This window comes from Synchiropus splendidus, chromosome 6, assembly GCF_027744825.2.
Source record: "Synchiropus splendidus isolate RoL2022-P1 chromosome 6, RoL_Sspl_1.0, whole genome shotgun sequence".
Taxonomy (NCBI): Eukaryota; Metazoa; Chordata; class Actinopteri; order Syngnathiformes; family Callionymidae; genus Synchiropus; species Synchiropus splendidus.
The window spans coordinates 20,403,565-20,423,694 of NC_071339.1; the positions used below are offsets into that span (position 1 = coordinate 20,403,565).

The following is a 20,130-nucleotide window of genomic DNA, read 5'->3' on the forward strand; positions in this document are numbered from 1 at the left end:
AAAAGGTTCTGCAGGCGTCACTCACAGCATATTTTAATGATGGTGTTTTCTATAAGGTTATTTCATTTTTTCCTGCCACTCCATCTGAAATATTCAATCATCACGTACAATGGTAATGAGGATTTTTTATTTTTTATTTGAAGCCAGTGTCACCAAGATTGCTACATAAGGCTCTCCTGGTAAATGGTGGAATTAAGGAAATCATTACGATCCCGGTGGTGGTGTAAAACCCAAGTCGTTTGTTTTACAAGGTGCTTAAACAGATTGCCGACCAACGACCATGAGTCCAATAAGTGCGGCTTGTTGACCATCGCTCATTAAAGGGACTAAAATATGTTTCATTTGGGATGGCGATCATCCTCCTGCGCCAATTCCCCGTGGTCATCTCCTTCCAACCGAGGGAAACCAATGTTGCACTTGTCACCTCAGTTAAAAAAAACCAAAACATTTTATGGATTTTTGCAATGAAATGTTTATGTATTATTTTATTTATTTTCCTCTGAAGTGCAGCAGAACATTCTAATTTAAAAATAGTGAAGCACCTACTGCATCCTTCAACCAAAAGTCTTTGTTTGACCAGTATTTCAGCAACACAGAGAAATACTGCTGCCTCCTTGCTCACTATTTTAAGTTTGCTACCTGTGTTTCTGCGCTCCTGTTATGTATTGGTGCTGTCGCTCTTTTGTCCAAGTGTGGAGGATGGCTCCAAGTAAAAATATTTATATGACTCGAAAACTTATAACATGGGACCTCCGTTGAGTTCTATTGCATCTTAAATCTGGAAATGAAGTGTACGATTGAGTTCTTTAACCGGTTACATGGTAAAGTGCATCATCAACGCAACTGTATTCCCACTGTGAACAAGTCTGGGGAGATAGATGCTAAGAAAAGTTTACTAATCTGTAGGTATTTTCATGCAAATTTATTTTGTTGACATTATTTTGATCACAAGTGTTTGTTATTTATTTTCGTTTTTCTCAGCAAAGGTATTATCAGTGTTGTTTTCAATTTGTTTGTCGTCTGAGTCATGGGCCAAAAAAAAACTATGTCCTAGCAAAAGTCTAAACAAAATGTGATATGGTTCTGCATTTTAATTTAGTTTCAAAACACAACAGTTGAAAGTGAATGTGTCCTTCGCCATCTTGTGACGTGAGAAATATTTGTTTTCTGCTTGAAGCTCCTCTTGCATTGAATTCTCTCCTTTCCAGATTTGTTGACATTTCTGCTTGCTCGAAAGCAGCTTGTCAAATGGCAGCATTTGAACCCTGTAATATTTGCGACGTTGCAACGTAGACACGCTTGAAAGTGAGATCAAGGGGACTTCAGATTGGTGTGGGCCCCTAGCAGAAGTGCCCTAAAGTGAAACTGAATTGTGCCACTTTATCTAGATATCATTTCTTAAAATTTTTGTTGGTTCACTGTTAACTTTGTTAAGATCTTTTTTTGATGTTTGTTTTCAATAAATGCTCTTTTGCGTATTTCCAGATTCACACTGACTCTGATGAAGGCGAGGGCAACATCAAGTACACCATCTCTGGAGAAGGAGCAGGAACCATCTTCATCATTGATGAACTAACAGGAGACATCCACGCCACGGAGCGGCTGGACAGGGAGGTCCAGGCTTTTTACACCCTCAGGGCCCAGGCACGGGATCGGCTCTCCAACGACCCGCTGGAACCAGAGTCAGAGTTTGTCATCAAAGTGCAAGACATCAACGACAGCGAGCCCAAGTTTTTGGAGGGTCCCTATATCGGCAGCGTGGCAGAACTGTCACCCATTGGTAAGTTGAATTGACTGCTCCATGTTGATGCATAACTACGCACATTTTCACTGTAAATCCAAAGATCCTGGGTTCACATTGTTTCTCTTCACCCTCAGTGAAGAACATGAAGCATATTGTTTGGTTTCATTTGCTTATGAAAAGGCAATATTCTGAGTTACAGTAGAGGCTGGTTCAGCGGGAGGAACTGTTGACCATTTCCAAACTTTCATTTGGCAAAGTTGTTGGCACAACAAATAACTCTGAGTGGAATAAGTCTGACTTTGTATCACAGCTTCTTGAAAGGAAGCTTAGTTTAGCTTCTTTGCAGAAGCTCCATGAGTTTCTTGCCCAATGGGAAGCTTCCATCTTAACACCCACACCAATTTTTGGCCACCTAGCGCTATCAATGCCTGATCTGGTCCGCCTGCCTGATGTGGTCCGCCGGAAATTCCGGTGCTGGAACCGGAAAATGGTGCAAATGGTACTTGTAAGCGCATGCGTACATGGTTGTATCACGCAAAGGTGATGAATTTTTTTTTTTTTTTTACTTATTAAAATATATTTATATAATTTTGCTTAGTAGTAGTAGTAGTAATAGTCTAGATTTAGAAATTGTATGTTTGTATCTGATATTCAAATTTTTTTATTTTCTTAATCCAGCATTATTGAATCAATTAACACTTCAGGACCCTCCAATACATTTGAACTGCACAATGCATTGCGACATTATCGTTATTGTACGGGAAACAGTTCTCCTTCCATTTGTTTCACACAGATTTAACAGGAGCAGGAGTGAGCTTTCTGCCCTTGAACAAGGTTTATGTCTACCGTGGTGTGGTGCTTGAGTCCGTTTATGTTGTTGGATTAAAAAAAAAAAAATATATATATTAAAAAAGAAATATATATATATATATATATATATATATATATATATATATATATATATATATATATATATAAAACCATGTACGCGTACCAGTAAACGTTGGTAAAACATGCGCAATTTTTGGTTCAGCACTGGAATTTCAGGCGAACTAGATCAAGCAGTGACAAGCACTTTCCGCCTGAAGGTTATTCATGAAGTCTTACTTCGTCTGGTCAATGACACGAAGGATTACCATAGGCTCTGTCAACTTTACATAGCATGATGAAAACCCAAAGTTCTCAGCTCAGGAGTTGGAATCAGGCACAGGCGCGAATGGGGGGTATCAGATGGAAATAGATTTGAAGTCATGAGTTCAGTCGATGGAATGGAAGTAGAAAAGGTGATTTAGGGATATTTCTCACTGAATCCCCACGTGCGCTGAGTTATGACCTGCGGGTGTGAATGAAATCATGGAGGAAGGAAGCAGTGCTGGATTATGCTTAAGAAAAAGGGTGTAGCCCAAATTGCTTTACTCCCAGATGAGCTCTGTGGTCTGACACGCTGATGTGGGGCAAATGATTCAAGGTGAGGAAGGTGAAAAATGTTGCCAAGAAAAGCTCTACATTTCAGTAAACAATGCTGGACCGGAGCACAGTTAATGAAATCTTTGACCGTTGAATGTTATGACCAGTTTATTATTGGACAACACAAAGATTTAGCAACAATTGGTCTTCGTTTCCAGGATGTATTTGTGAGGGTCATTCAAATATCTCTTCAAAATACTGTGCATATTTCTTCAACATTTTTGAAACACCCCTCAGGGCAACTTTAAAAATGTATGATATTTTCCCGTAATGGAATGTATTTTTTCTACAATTAAAATGTTGGTGTATGTTTGTTGAACTCCCATTAGCATTTTAATAATAATAATAAAGTGGCCATCTGAACTCTCCTCTCTAGAATTTCAATACGTTCTGTGTTCAATGCCTACTATAAGAAAATGTAATGCTCAGTGTAGGACATGTAAAGAGATATCTGAGACTTCCCTAGCAGGTTTCAAAACTAAATAATTTAGGAATAAGAAAAAATCCACTCCCTCGATTAAATCAACTTTATGATATTAAACTTCTGACTTCATGGATTGAACTGGGAGGAGGCTCTGGGTCAGACCCAGGGCACATTGGATTGGCGTCTCTGCTCAGGCTGCTGCTTCATATAAGCTGTGGAAAAAGGGTGGAAGAACATGTCGGTGCCTTATTTTTATTTAAGGGAAGAGGCAACTTATGTTTCGGAAATAGAATCATGTTTACTCCGTGCATGCTAAATTTGTCTAACAATGCGCCTGCCTCAGCAGAAATGGAGAAGTGCCTCTTATTTGGTGGAGTGGTGCGAAATGGAATGGCTCTCTCTGGTTTAAGCCTGATTGGAAAAGATTCCTGCTTCCTCAGCATGATTCTCAGCATTTCTGCATTGAGTGCTTTCAAAAAAAAAAAAAAAAAAAAGAATGGCTTCTGTGCGAGTGAGTGATGGAAGTGGAGAAAGTGAGAGGAACGAAGAGGTGGATGAGTAGAAGTGATGATGACTGACAAAAACGATGGAGATACTTTGAGTCTTATTAGCAAAAAGGGGAGGAATAGATATGAAGAAACAAAGCGCAGAGGGGTGATCTGTCATGACTCTGATCCGTCAGCTGCTCGCTTGCTTGTTGCGCCACTGTTGAGCGTGGATTAAATGCTGCCATGAGGCAACAACGACTGCTCCGTCCAGCTTTTTCATCCTTCGAGCCAGGGTTTCTCCCTTTTTCTGTTTTCTCCTTTTTGAACATCTGCCACGGCTGGCAGGTTCTTCCTTCAACGTATCGGTGATAAGGTCACAAACACAATGACAACAGCTGACAGGAGGGGAAGTTAGAAAAAAAAAAGGACGCTGGACAGACATGCTTGACTGTCACATGCCATTCATGTCCTGGAATACTGCAACACAATGTCTGACTCACCATGCGTGACAGAGAGTCAAGGTGACGGGCATGAGCTAAAAATACTTTGACATGTGCGTCCAACTCTTTAAATAAGCCAGTGAATAGAAATGAAAAAATAAATAAATAAAACATTGTCGCTGCTTCGTGCAGTAGATGCTTTAACATTACTCACAGGCTTCACTATTTTACAGTGTTTCCCTAGTAACTGAAGTTGATGTGGACTTTATTTTTCAATATAAAATGATCAAATAATCTTTTTATATTGTTATTTAATTTCATTTGATTTGTCGTATTTAAATTATATTTTAGTTTCTATTCTGTTCTTCTAGTTACTGTACTGCCAAAGAAATGAGGAGTACTTTTTAATTTTGCCTCACAATAATAAAACAAGAGGTTATTTTACAACCTTCAGGGAAATCGATTGACACAGCAAAGACAAGATCATTGTGGAAAACGTTTATGATTTTACTGGCGTCGTTGAAGGCTGCATTTTTCTCCAACTCATTGTTTTTCAAAAAGAAGAATTGAAGCCACTTTCAATTTGTTAATGAAGGACAAATGGAAATGACCATCTGCGCCGACGCTGACGCATTACTTTGACCCATTAAGACGAATATTACAAAACAAACAAAAACACTTTCAGCATAAATGGTTATTCAACCAAGATGTGCGTCAGAAATTAAGATTTTTTTTTTCATTTCCTTGTGTTTCCTTTTGAGGTGATTTCACAAATGATTGCATCCTAATAAAAGTGACTCCAAAAGGCGCTCACTCCATCTAAAGGAAAATAGCACTGGCGTTATTCACACTGGTGGCATTCCCACTGTTATTTTATGGCTCACTTGTGCAACCAACTACTTTGAAAAACATGAAACCATAATAGCAGGAAGGTAACCAGTTGTGTACTGTATATTGATCGCACTTCATTGACTCCCACTGTGTCCCGCTGTGCTTGTCTTCGCTGCGGAGCAGCCGATCCCCCGTCACCAAGTGTTTGTCAGTCCCTTCAGCGCCTTCCAACACTTGTATACACAGTCTATTTGTTTGGTTATTTTTACGGTCGGATGACTCCCAAAAGGCAAGGAGAGGGCGAATAGAAGGTGATGATCAAGTGTGAGGTCTCCTTTTTTGATGGAAAACACGCTGCTAATGAAATTGAAGTCTTAAATCAAATTTGTCTTTCACGGATGATTGATCACTGCTGAGAATCCCGCTCGCCTTCGCCGCGTGACAGACGCGAGGGTGGTCGCTGGGAGTAGAAGTGTCCTCTTGACTGGTGATGTTAAAGACACAATGATGGATTTGAGACAACGCTCAGGACATTCCGGGTGAAAAATAAGAGGGTTTTCCAGAGATTAAAGGTGTTCTCTACTGAGCGTCTTGTACATTGTGCATACCAGCTTTTAAGCCCAACTTCTTATTTAACTGATATATATATATATATATATATATATATATATATATATATATATAAATAGTTTTCTCATCCGATTTGTTGTTTTATTTTTTATTTTTTGTTTCCTGGGCAGCCATTTTATTTTGCTTTCCCGCTTTGCCTCCAAGAAATGGATGTGCTTGTGAAAAACTACTTTTCATGAGCATCTGAATCATTGTTGGTTTTTAGCACTTGGACTTCATCAGATCTGCGGCCTGTGGGCCCCACGAGGCCACTTGACTGTCCTCCTTTGGACGCCATGCAAACAAGGACAGATATTTCATTTTTATTACAGTATGGAGCCATTTTGCACCTGGTACTGCGTCAACAGTAACTTACGTCGATCCCGCAGGACTCTGGCAAACACAAGGGACTTGTGTGAGTCTGTATACAGTAGTTGAACATCACTCCGTGAACACAAATAGCTATTATTATGAGATGCATTCTTCTTTCTTTTCGATCTCTGAAATGAGTTTAAAATTGAAGAGTTGTTTGTTGTTGTATGGATGCTGTAAATGGGGATTGAAAATTACTTTGTTATTCAGAAGCCACATCTATTTTCTTGTCATATTCCCTGTAGTGTTTTTGTCTTCCCACTATATATATATATATATATATATATATATATATATATATATATATATATATATATATATATATATATATATATATATATATATATATATATATATATATATATATATTATTTATTTATTTATTTATTTATTTATGTTGCTCCAACACGGCATCTGTTAGGGACCATCAACAAATTCTAAAGCAGTGAAAGTATTAGCGAAATCTACAATAAGGCTATGAAAAACAACCATATTAGGAGAGAAGGGTTTCATCACACTAGACAACTGGCTGACAATTTGTATAATGATTTCGAGAACAGCATGACTAAATGATCATTTCTTCACATGCTTTTTAATATTTTTTCAATAGCATCTTGGAAATGTGTCCAGACTGGTCTATAGTTAAAGTCAACTGTCGAGACTTGAGTTACAGCAGACAGACGGCTCAGTTTAACCCCTAAATAAAGCTGGCAGAGCAGTCTGTCAGACACAAGCAGATTCTACCAGAGATGTGAAACATTGAATTTCTCATCTCTACACTTACTTAGCTATAGTATTTAAACATAAACAAATAGTGATGTTGGGGACAAACTCCACGAACAACTTTCATCATAAAACAGGTTCGAGAGAGGCTGTTGTGTGTACAACACATGGAATAGAATGAACATGTATTTATCGTTACATTATTGTTATTGTTGTCGCTGAAATTACGACATTTATCCCTTTATCCATAATGTTTTTTTGTCTGTATCGCCCATCCCTAATATATATCTATCTATATTATTTTTGGGACTTTACTTCTTTTATTAGTTTATCCGGAGAGGCAACATATGTTTCAGAAATTTAATTTTGTTTACTGTTATCTTAAGTTTTAAAATTTTATCATGTGTTTTTTTTTATTTATTTATTTTTATGTATTTACTTATATTCTATTACATACATATTACTTAATTGGACCAGAACAAGCCTTGCATCACCCATCCCTTGTTTTCGTACCTGCCTCCAGCGTCTCCACTAACCACCAGTTTGTTTTGCTTTCCTGGACCGCTTCCACAAAATGGGTGGACTGGTCTGCCGCCCTGTCTGTTACAAGCCATTTGTCTCTGTGAAAAAGATTAATATACTTTCACCCACGTAGATGTGCAGTGGAGCGGTGAATCCTCCATCTGCCTTTTGTTTATTTCCCACTCTCTGGCGCAGCTCAGCACCAGTACTTTACAACGGAGGAATTATCGTCTCCTCACCTGTAATCCTGCATTAGATTGGGCTGGAGGTGGCCGCATGAGTCAGCAGCACGAGTTGTAATTGAGTTTGAGAGGGAGGAAAAAATTCCAAACTGAAGCAAACTCTGTCGATGGTTATAGCTTATTTTGTGGCATGGCTTTGTGTCTTATGGTTGATGGTGAGCCAGTTGGTTTTCAGCTCCGAGTTTGGTAGATTTAATGTGAAATCCTGATCGAATCTCTGCAATCTCTCTTGCAAAATGACCAGGCCAAGATTCATGTTGTGTTCCAGTTCAGGAAATCAGTACTGTTGCTCAAAATTCAATTTGACTCAGTAAGAAGGTGAAAAGGCTGAAGACAGAAGTGACAGAAAGTCCAACAAGTTGCAATATAATAACTGACAGTGTGAGCCTTCATCTTACCTGGTGAGAGTGGGATGGGTTTCATTTTGTTGCTACTATGGAAGTGACTTTCACATCGCTCTTTGACAGCGCCGCAGTTTAAAGGTGACTCAAAAGAACTAGAGTCGCATGACCTTGTGAACCATTCTCCATTAAAAACAGAATGCAGTGTGACCCTCCTGCTTTCTCGGTACACCGTCATTGTTGTGCTCTGCAATTGAGAGTAAAGAGAGTGGTAATTTGGCATTGAACAATGATGTTGCTTGTATCACAAAAGACACCACCTTCCGCCTTTGAGCAGCATATTGATAAGTTCAGCCAGACGCTTTCCTTCACTGAAATCCAGGAAGCCCGATTCACTCTCTACGTACAATTACCAACACAGAATGCTTAAATCATGGCTTTGTTTCTCCCAGACTAGATGACTGTCAAGTTCCATTTTCTAGCCTGCCAGATCTTGAATTAAAAGTTTGAAATTACCCAGAATACTGTGACAAGAATCTCAACTACAACGAGTAAATGCGATATACCACACTCGTCCTCCATGCCTGGTCCGCATGGGAGCAACTTTCTGAAAGTGAAAAACCATGTTGTTCTCACTACATATTCACGCGGCTTCCACACACAGGATGAGAGACTTGGTCTGGCTGTTGGAATGGCGCTCAGCTCTGGACACTTGATCTTTACCTTGGTTCATATGAACAAATTAGCCGAGCATCTTCAAACTGCTATTACATGAATTATTAAAGGAGAAACCTCGGAAAAGCATTTCAGAGTGTGACGCGTAAAACCAGCCACGATTTAACGTTTGCATAATTAAAGCAGAAAAGCAGAGGTGAGCACTGCTTTGAACGTAATGGGGCAGGATCGCTGCCATGCAACTGTTGGCAGCACCTCGGCTTCCTCTGCTGTCTCGTTCAAGTGTTATTGCTAAGGTGGAAAAGGAATTCTTGGCATAAGAGAGGGAAGTTTAAATCCAAATATGCCGATGCTGTCATGAGGAGTAATGGGATTTATGATTAAATATATGGGGTGAGGGAAAATGATGAATGAGATGAAGCGTTTAGAGTACGGGGTTGGGGAACAGGCACTTTGGAGCGTTTGGAAAAAATCTAAGATATCTGCATGCCCATAAAACTTATAGTATATTTTCTGTGTACTCTGTCTACCATGAATGTTTGTTCATATTTGTCAAAATAAATAAATCTGATTCTGATTCTGACAGTTAGTGTGAACAAATTATTTGTTGTTGTTATTATTATTATTATTAATAACAACAATATTATTATTATGATTAATAATAATAATAACAATAATAATAATAATAATAATAATAATAATAATAATAAAGTGTACTATGTAACACAACAAAATAACTAAAAAAACAAATTCATGTGAGACATATTTGCTTTGTGCAGTTAATTATTAAAAAAAAAAAAAAAAAAACACAAAAAGATAGAGAAAAAGAATGAGTGCAAATAATACCAAAACATAAATAACTGAAAAAAAAAGAAAGAAGAAAAAAGGCATTTATCAAACAGTCATTGCACAAAAATATGTATAACAATAAAATGACACTAAAATTGGGTACTGTGTATTAAACACATTAGAATATGATCATCATGTTACATTTTTTCCATACTATAAAACATTTATTTTGTATTTTATTTATTTATTTGTTTTGTGATCCTTTCACAGGTTTCTTTTTTTTCTTATTCCTTAGACTCACTCTTATGACATGAAAAGTGAATGGCTCGAGACAAATAAAATAAATAAATGAATAAATAGCGTCTACTGTGTCACTGATCCTTCGGTTGGTGTTCCCACTTTTTTTTCACCAATTTCTAATCTAATAAACTGACGATCCTCTGTAAGAATATGACACACCTCAGCTTTTCGTCATCTTGACTCAAAAACGTAATTTTTGCATAGTTATGGTTGTGTCTCTGTAGCTTCAGCAGTCTAAATCGGAAACATATTTACTGCTAAATATCCTTATTTTATGAAACAGAGCTTATCGATGATTGCAACAAACTGTCCTCAGTCATGGAAAAACACAGTTATTATAGCATATAACATAGTTATTATTATTGCTTCATAACTCAGACCCACCACCCAAGTTTAGCATATGAAAGAGGAGGTTCCTGGTGTATGGATTTGCGTGCAGTCAATGTCCTGGGCAAAGCTCTCCCCTCCATAGATCTCTCCAGCTCCTTCAAATCAGCGCCTGCTCTTGTCGCTCATTTGAAACACATTAACCAGGCAAAGTGTAATGTGCTCATTAGGGATGGTTCTGCGTACAATGAAGGTGAAGCGAGCACATCACAGATCCATGCTTCTCTTGAATTACCCTGTTCATTAGATCAGCGCCCCGCTCCTCAGCCTTGTGTACAGCAGACAGCCACTGGTGTTTTTCTCATTAAAACACAGCAGAAATAACAAAAGCGCACGGAGCTATACGCGGAATAATGAAGTCGCGGAACAGAGCTGCGGGTCTGCGGTGGCTCGCTGAGATGTTTCACGTATAAATGGGTGTTATGGCTGCGCGGCTGAGACACAAGCTCACGAGAGATTCTCTTGTATCCTCTCTTTATGTGTCAAAACCCAACGCTTCCTCGGGAGAACCGACGAAAGCTTTATTAGAAGTGATAAAATATGCAGCTCATCTTTACAGTACTCACTTTACAAATAGTAACAGGCTTGTGGGATTTCACTTTACCAAGGTATTAATATTGACATCGACACTCTTGCTTCTCAAAGGTAGTTTGCAGAGATCAGCAGTGCCGGATGGGGAAACGTTTTACTTTATTTATTCGGCATGGGCTCCACTAACACCTTTGGGATGTGATAAATACTTTTCTGTGCATTTAAGTTTCCTTCTCGCCGCTATAGGTCCGTGAGCTGATGCTTCCTGTATTATTAACCGGTGAAAATAATGACAACATGTCTCTTTGCAGCCTGAAGCCTCAGCGTTTGCATGGTGATCTTTAGATTCCGGGCAGCTCATTTCCATTTTTATATAAACAAGGCACATTGGCTGGTGCTTAGTACAGTGTGGCTCCCTTCGGAGGACACTTTAATGTTTAAGTTTTGGAAAGCCTCTTCATTAATATTTGAATAGAATCCATCTCTTCCTCCTCCTTGTTTTCCCCCGCTGTAGTGAACCTTTAAATATTAATGCCGACTCTAAAGCTATACCCAGCGGCTAAAGTAATGTCAAACTGGTGGTTTCCAGATTATGCCAATAGAAAAGTGCCATCCAAACTATGAGGTTAGATTGCATTCTAGCTGAGATGTATTGTTTGCAATCAGCATACAAATACATTTTTTAATCCGCCCCCAGCCTTCTGAAATTAACTGGGGCTGGGTTTGCATCCAACCATTAAAAGCTAACACCACGAGTGTAAACATCAGAGAACGACTTTAGAGTGGATTCTTGGAATTTTGTTGTTTTTCATCTTCAGCTTTCCACAGCAGTTTTTATAATTATCTCTTCACTACTGAACCATGAAAGCGCACTTGGAAAATTCTGCTGATGAAATACTGTAATTAAACTACAACACCGTATTCATGTTTTGACTGTGTGTATGACTAACATAATGGCCATTTAAAAGTCATTATGGAGCACTTATTAATGCTGAATTCTATCTTCATATTCACGCCGTGCATGTGTTTCAGCTACCAATCACACTGCTCTTTTCCTATTAGATTATATATTTATTTATTTTTAACTTCAAAGGTCTCACGTTTTAAAAAAATAATACTTAACAAAGAAATTTTCAATGTTTTTGGAGTCCATATTAATCTCGCACAATGGAGGAATGCATTGAAAATTATGACTTTGTTTGCAAATTCACTCATGTACTGCAACACATTCAAACTCCTCATAACATATAACATGTTAACAAGTTCATGTTTTTGACCAAAAAATCACACCTGAATCATTTGTTTCCCCTCCTGCTGCATTACATGACATACAAAAAAGATTGACCGGGGTTCGGATGAGGATGTGCGGGCATGAAGATGGTCAACTGTCATTGTTAGTCTGATGTTACTCACAGTATAGTACCCTTAAATCAAGAGATGACAGAGCCTTTTCTGTCAACTCTGGAACAGTCTGCCAGAGGAGATCCCAAAGACAAGGTGGTGGTATGAAACACACACGCACCGCCACCTTTAAATCCCTGCTAAAAACTCACTTTTTAGGCTTGCGCTTATGTAATATCCTCCCTACATTTTCTTAGTTCTCGCTCACTGGAGGCCTGACTGTCCACCTTTGTGGTTGAGCAAGTAGAAACATTCATGTCTATAAAGCGATTTGTGACAAGCGTTCTAAAAAGTGCTATATAAATAATGCTTTACTAAGTGATATGAAAATGGATTCCAAAAGCTATAAGGAGCACGACCTCATGTTGGAAAGTGTCAGGAAATGCCGCAAGAGGTGAAGCCTAATGCGTCAACATGTAACGCAGAAGGCCGACTTTTAGATGAATAAAACACAGACGCTACAAAGAAATGAAGGTCATTTAATGGTCAATAGTTTTCAACCGCTACTATACGTCATAACCAGATTGCATTTGCGGTCAACCTAATTGAAAGAAAATACCACCAACACCGTGTAGCGGACATCAGCAGCAGGACACGACAGCCTGGAAGTGTCTGTTGTGGCTCAGAAAGAGCGTAGCCAAAAGGCAGTGCTCTCTTTACCAGTCGATCCTGGTTCCACCTGTCACCTGCTGCACAGAAACAAGACATCTCCCATAGACATAGAGAAGCTCTGTCTGCCACTCAAAGTGGAACTGCAGCCACTCCATGGGGGAAGCCATTTGAGGCGGCTCGGCCACCCTTTTCAGGAGGCCTCCAAAGGTACTTTGGGCTTCACCAGTTAGTATGAGGCCCAGGGGACGTGTTGAAGAAGCCATAACTCGTGGTTGGCCTTGGTTGGCAAGTCTTCCTCTGCTGATTTTAGTGACAACGTGTCAGGGCAAAGCATTGTGTCACATCACCTTGCACTTCCCTCTCGTAACCTCTGGCTTACAAGATTTCAGACGGGGGAGAACTTTATGAACTTCATAACTTCAAACAGGGCATCGTAATGATGAGGGACTTACTGTGCTGTATTGTATCATGGAGAGAGACAACACTTGAAACATATAGACAGTCAGAAATAAGATCAGGTGTGATTTGAAACTTAGCTAGCTGTTTTAAATCTTTCAACTGCGTCAGTGCATTATGGAACTATAGAGTGAGCCAGTGATAGTGGCTTTATCTGTTATAAGTCTCGACGCGGAGTGGGACCCAAGTGCGGTGGTGAAAGACTCACAGGAGGCTGGAGCGAGTCACTACAATTATTTAATAACAAGATATACAAAAACATACAACAAAAGGCATCACTGAACCAGGAGAAGAAAACTGAAAATAAATCCAGAGTGTCACCAAAACTGGGAAGAGTCCACAGCTGAATGAGTCTGAACGAAAAGCGTCACCGAACTGAGAGAAAGAATGCAAGAAGAGTCAGTAACAAGAGAGCAAACACACAATGAACAATAAAATACAAAGTAAACTATAAAGGTCGTCAAAATGAAGGCAGGAGTGGGGAGTAACAGAAACAGAGAGAAACAGGGAGAACAAAGGCAGTCAAAATACAAAAACTAGCTACACAACACTAGGGTTTAGAAATAGCTGAACAGAAGGTACAACATATAAATGTACGACGGCAGAGCAGAATGAACGGAGCGCATTACCAGTTGGAGCAAAGGAGACAATCTGGCACACGCTGCTGGAGTCCAAGTGCTTTCTAAGCATGGAAGATTAGCTCCAGCCGTGTGCCACAGGAACAAGAAGACAGGAGGGAGAAAGCAAAACGGGACTCAAATGAGCAAAATAAAAGCGGAATCATGACAATATCGAGATATACCAATGACTAAAGTAACAGAAGAGATGTCATTTTCATGAAGCTTGTTATGCAACCACAGAGTCACAGTAAGTAGCAACTTCTTTCATGTTTCGATGACAATGGTATACTTACTTACTTGCACTCAAATGTTTAGTTGCACTGTCGTGTATTAAAAAAAAAAGATCACAAAGATCCATGCCTTTATTCTCCAAGAGCTAAACCTGTGATTCAAGTGCCTCCATTAGAGAAGCCCTCTGGACCTCTGAGTGGATAAGATGCGGAAGGGCGTCATGCTTGTGCCCCGATGTTCTCAAATCTCAGGTAACACTCACTGAAAGGCCACAACACCAAAAGTGCAACAGGCAGGAAAATGGCACTCTGATAACAGATATTAGACTCCCAACAGCCGCGGTTGATGTGGGGGAGACAAGCCGCAGAAACAGGCGGTGAGGTAAAAGTGAGACAATAGCAGCTATTTACTGACACAAACCATGTTTTCCCACTGCCACATCTAAAATTGATGCCAAGGTTCCAAACTGTCATTTTTTTTTCTTTTCTTTTTTTTCATCTTTCTGACAAATCTTCCACTATATTCAACATGAGCATGGCGGTATGGAGGAGAGTCATTTCATGCGCAGGAGATTTTATCTGAGATTATAAAAGAGAAGAACCTTGAGTTGAACTCAGACATGAAAACATCAACGTTAGAAGACAGTAAAAGCGTGGAAAGTGCATGTTGATGAACTTGTGAGTGCAACAGTGCAACGATTTTGTAATAGGAAACATGGGAATCAATTCATGGGTGTACTGTAAGTGCTGATGTTTGTCGATGACGTGTCCTTGCAACGGTGAAAACGGTGACTCAGTCTTTGATGCTGGACCCTGTTTTCAAAACTAGTGTAGAAGTGATACTCGTGCATTTTTAAGCCAGGTGCTCTGACTTTTCTACGGTTGCATCTGCGGCTTATACATGAACAAGATCTGTTTTGTTAAATTTTCTCCTTAAATTTTGTGGGTGGGGCTAATAATCTAATGCACTACATTGAAAATACGGTATATTATATTTGGCCACCTCCATCTCTGCGTGCATCATATTGGGGTTGGGCAGGTGAACCAGTGAAACTAGATGTGGAATGATTATGGTGAGCACATGATGGGAGTGAACCTTTAGTGAGGACAAAAAAAAAAAAGATCAAGCAAGCAGGTAAAATATCATGAATATTTTATTGATTTTCATAAAACTTAACAACATGAATGACATTTTGACTTCAACTTTTTCTTTAATAATGTTAACCTCTTTAAGAACCTTCTCCTGTTGCCTTAATTCAGACCTGGGCAAAGTGCGGCCCAGGGGCCGAATCCGGCCCTTTGACTGTATTTATGTGGCCCTGCAGGAGTCAAACCTATTAAGCCGACGTTGCCTTTTTGCCTGTGCATTGTTTTTCGTTCATTATGATGTAACTGAAACATAACTTTCTCGTTTGCTTATTTTTCTTAGTTGTTTGTCTTTTTTTGCTGGCTATTTTAGGAGTATCCCTTAATACATCAGAATGCAAAGCAGATTTGGAAATGTATGAGACACATCGAGGATCTTTCAAATGAATATGGTTTAAATAGAATAAAATACAACAATTTTCCGTGCATTTTAAATGTGTAATTTCAAAATCATGCATGATGTCATCACTTGATTTTTATTTTCAATTTTCTCTTACCCTCCTCTCTTTGGGTTTGACAGCCGCTCTCAACGGTCACAATGTAGAACCTGGCCCCTCAGGGCCCCTTAACTGCTGCGCGTGACTGGCCTGGATAACACAAACTAAACATGTTGTGTTAACAAATCAGAACAAGGAAAAATCTCTGTGATCTCTTCAGCACTGTTGCGTCCCGCTGTGATACACAACAGGGATATGCAGTAATTTTACAACTGTGATACTATCAAAGAAAGAGGCGTCGGGAAAATCAATTATTCCTTTCACTCACACTTTATACACAACAGAATAAAAACAGATGAACGATGGTCTGTTGCCTGTGGAGTATCCCTGGAGTGCACTCAGGTTTGGCACTTGACAGAAAGGTGAGCCGCGTCACTACGTTGTGAATTTGCCTACAAGGTTAACTCATCCCCTTACTAACTGTATTTGGGCAGACTTTCCTGGCCAGTGGAGGCTTTCCATGAAAAGTGTCAGACAGCACCAAAGTGACTTCTGTTATGGGTCATATGTTTTAAACGTGGCAAGGTATTATCATCTGAATCGAAGAAGCAGCTGTGATAAAGCATCAAACTTTATGGCGAGCAGTCAAGCAAAGACTGAGCTTTGCATTGACGCCAAGGCTGTGTTTCCAAATGAGCAATGTCTCTGCAAGCCAAGGCCCACAGAAAAGACCCGCCTGTTGGGGGTGTGAGACTATTTTGGGGAAATTCAAGGAGGAGGTCATGAAATTCAAGGTCCTCTGGGCAGCATGGCTAGAGACATCACTTAACACGAGCAGATCAGGATCACATTCGACCATGACTATACCCACCAATGAAAATGGGATCAAGCTACTTTTTTTTTTTACATATTTTATATGAATTCATGCAACTTACTTGACTTGGCTAATCCTGACTTATCTGACTAATCCTTGGCACTCGACAATATATCTTCTATTAAGACCTACACATGTTTGAATGGGTCCAAATCCTCAAATGTGTGTGGTTGCATACTATTGTGATGGGGCAGCCATGTGGTAACACCGTTACCTTTTGGGGTATGCAGGTTGAAAAGGTTTTTACCCCTGCACTCAACCCATTAAAGCAAGAAAGAAACAAGTGCGATTCGAAAAAAAAAAAAATCCTGGAAAGAAACCAAAAATCGAGACATTGCCTTGCTTATTGCGTTCGAGGTGCCTTCTTTTTGTGCCATAGACAATGACCCTGTAGAGTTTCGAGGAGCGGTGAATTCAATAGCAGAATTGAGACTACCTTCAACTACTTAACCCAACACAAAGTCCAAAAGTAATCCAAAACGATACTCCAGAATGCTGTTGGTTGACGGGAAAAGAGAAATGAAGAACGAAAAACGGAACCTCAGGACAAACGCAGGAGATAATAAACACTGGAGCTGGAGAACGGCTGGATGCTCTCACACCGGTGGCACTAAACAAAGAGAAAAGGAGTCACATGCACCAGTCGTTCACTCTGCCCTCTGAAATATAAAACAGAAAACATGAAGTGGATAAACAAAATAAAGAACACGGCAGATCACGACAGACCACAGTCAATAGCAGGGGAATCCCTGGCACAACTGGCCTTGGCGTGTTCACTGCCTCAAAGGTGCTGTTACTGACCCCAAAATTGATGACTCATCAAACAAAGCCACCTTTACCACTGCCGCTTGACTCATCCACCATTTTAGTGCCTCTTCTTTCATGACCCTTTACACTCTTTTCTGCTGTTATAAATACCTGTTGGACCGGATCATGACCCAGTCCTTAGGCTCTGGACTCTATTTAGTAAAGCTCACTATGTACTCTGAGCCAATATGGCTTTTAAAAAAACACACAGAGAATGCCACACTGGAGTTCGGCTTTCCTCGCTGACCCTTTGGATTTAAATGAATAACCATGGTGCCGCTACGAAGGACCGGTTTCAAATTGCCTGTGTCACGGCACGGACAGCCTGGTGTGGTCCGTGAAAGGTGGACAAGACAGTCGGGGCAGGAGGATCAGAGGAAAGGGCAATGCAACACGGCAGAAGATATTTACGATCAATATTCTCTGCTAAGCACCTTTATGCATATGACCAGTAGCATCCACAATTAGCCGCTCCACCTCCCTCGGCCTGTGATAATTGATCCTGGCTGATTTGCCTGTGTGGGAATCAGTCTGCATGTCGATTAAAGCCGGAACGCAGATCCGACGGCAAGCGTGATTCACCGTGTAAAGAGCCGTGAAAGATGTGTGTGACAACGTTAGCAAGATAGAGATTTGCGTTGGTGAAATTGATTAAGCGTTCATGACATTTTCCGTCTATTACAGCAGCCCAATTATGCAAAATATGCCAACATGGGAAGCTTTATGGAGTCATAAATAATGTTGCAGCGAAATCAATTGTGTTTACCTGCGAGGACACATGTATTTGTCTGCAACTGAAGTTTAATACTTTGTTCATAATATAGAGAGGTCAGGATGATTCTGGAATATCGGAAGAAATCGTATATTTATCTGCTTTTTTACAAACACGCTTTAGCTTTTCTGTGCAGCCATGTCCTACATCCGTACCTGGCCCAGTTGTTCACTGTTGCAGAGACAGTCTAATTCACTTCATTATAGTCAGGAGATTGGAGGGCAGAACCAAACAACCTCAGAAGATACCATAAACATATTTAACAACTTCAGTGACAAATTTGCTTCGGTCAGTGTTGAATGATGAGGATTTATTGGTGATGAAAAGTAATGCCGCAAACAGATTTGTTTGTTTATTTCATACTCATGCGTGTGCCTGTTTTAGTGAAGAATGCCTCCTGACCGAGGGCTCATTCAAGGCAGTCGCGGTTTGGAGCATGACTGCAATGCACGTAAGAAGAACTCAAATTTCAGTGCGCAACTGCTGATGCCTTTAAAGAAATCAATGTCCCAGAAGAAAGTTCATTAACCTGCCTGTGATGTTTTATATAATATATTATATAATATTATTATATAATATTATATAATAATATCTCCCTGTTCACTGTGGGTTAAAATACAGTGAACCCTTGCTATAACACGATTCAGCTTTTGCAGCTTTTTTTTTAGCGCAGTTTTTTTATTCTTTTATTTTTTAAACAATGCATTGTGTTCTGCATCCTGATTGGCTAAGCAACTAACCAACGTGAACAGTCTCCGCGCCTCGTCCCTGTACAGCTTGCCAAATTTACGATGCGTATTTACTCCATGATAAAACCCACAATGTCAACGGAACGTTCTGCACCGGCAAAGGCACCTGAGGACGCGCCCAAAAGGAAGAGAAAGATGCGAAATATCCCAGACAAAGTTAAGCTACTGGCCATGCTGAAGCAAGGTAGAAGCTCTCGGGCGCTATTACGGAATAAATGAATCCTCGGTTCGTTCCATAAAGAAGGAGGAAAATCACATAAGGAGGACGGCAGCAATAAGTTTTAACAAGGATGCAAAAAGGGTTGTAACTGTCTGCAACAAGACCATTGTAAGGATGGAGTCTGCTTTAGCTTTGTGGATTAACGACTGCAGGAAAAAGAACATTCCGCTGGACGTTAGCCGCACAAAACGTAATGAAACCTTTGCTGACAGTGATGACATTCATGACACCGACGAAGAGGAAGAAGAAGTTAGAGGAATGGTGAAATACGCGTGAGTCACAATGTGTCCAACCTCGTACTGACTATTAATTATTATTCATTATTAATATTGTTTAACAGTTTTTCCAAAAACTATCATAGTTATTTGTTGAAAATGTTTATGTTTTTTATTTTTTTTAATGCTTGGGCATAATAACTATAAAAAATAAAGTTGACTACTTCACGGATTTCGCCTATCACAGGTTCTTTTTTGGAACGTGTGATAAATGAAGGTTCACTGTATATGACTATTTGAGTTAAAGTGGTTTTTTTTTATGTTAATCTTGATTTTAAGCTTTATATTGACATTAAAGAGATCAATCCACTTGTGGTGGTGTGTTTTAAGGGCACTTTCAGCCACTGCGTGCGTGTTTGTTTCTGTTTGTTTCGGGGCCTTTTGTGTGTTTTCGTTGCACGTTTTTAGGTAGGTAAATCGGAATCTCCAGCATGTAGTTCTTACGCTCCACCACTTACGACTGATCCCAAGTAGTGATGGGCTCATGACGCCTCTTGAAGCAGTGTCGTCCTTTTAAAAGCACACAGGTTGGCACTCTTTGGTCTAGAATCTTTCGATTTGAGCGACCAATTCATAGAATTCATTATTTCATTATTTCTAAACAGAGAGTCAGAAAATGAGGACACTGTTTCATGAAGCCTCATCT

General features: G+C 39.7%; 1 protein-coding gene across 5 annotated transcripts in view; it reads left to right on the forward strand.

The window, feature by feature from the left end:
- The window catches only part of LOC128761224 (cadherin-22-like), a 190,420-nt gene that overhangs the window by 110,070 nt on the left and 60,220 nt on the right, over window positions 1-20,130 (forward strand). For all 5 annotated transcript variants that reach the window (XM_053869302.1, XM_053869306.1, XM_053869305.1 and 2 more), the window contains exon 4: window positions 1,486-1,780. In XM_053869302.1, coding sequence (XP_053725277.1) covers window positions 1,486-1,780 — 295 coding nt within the window. The remainder of the gene's footprint in view (window positions 1-1,485; window positions 1,781-20,130) is intronic.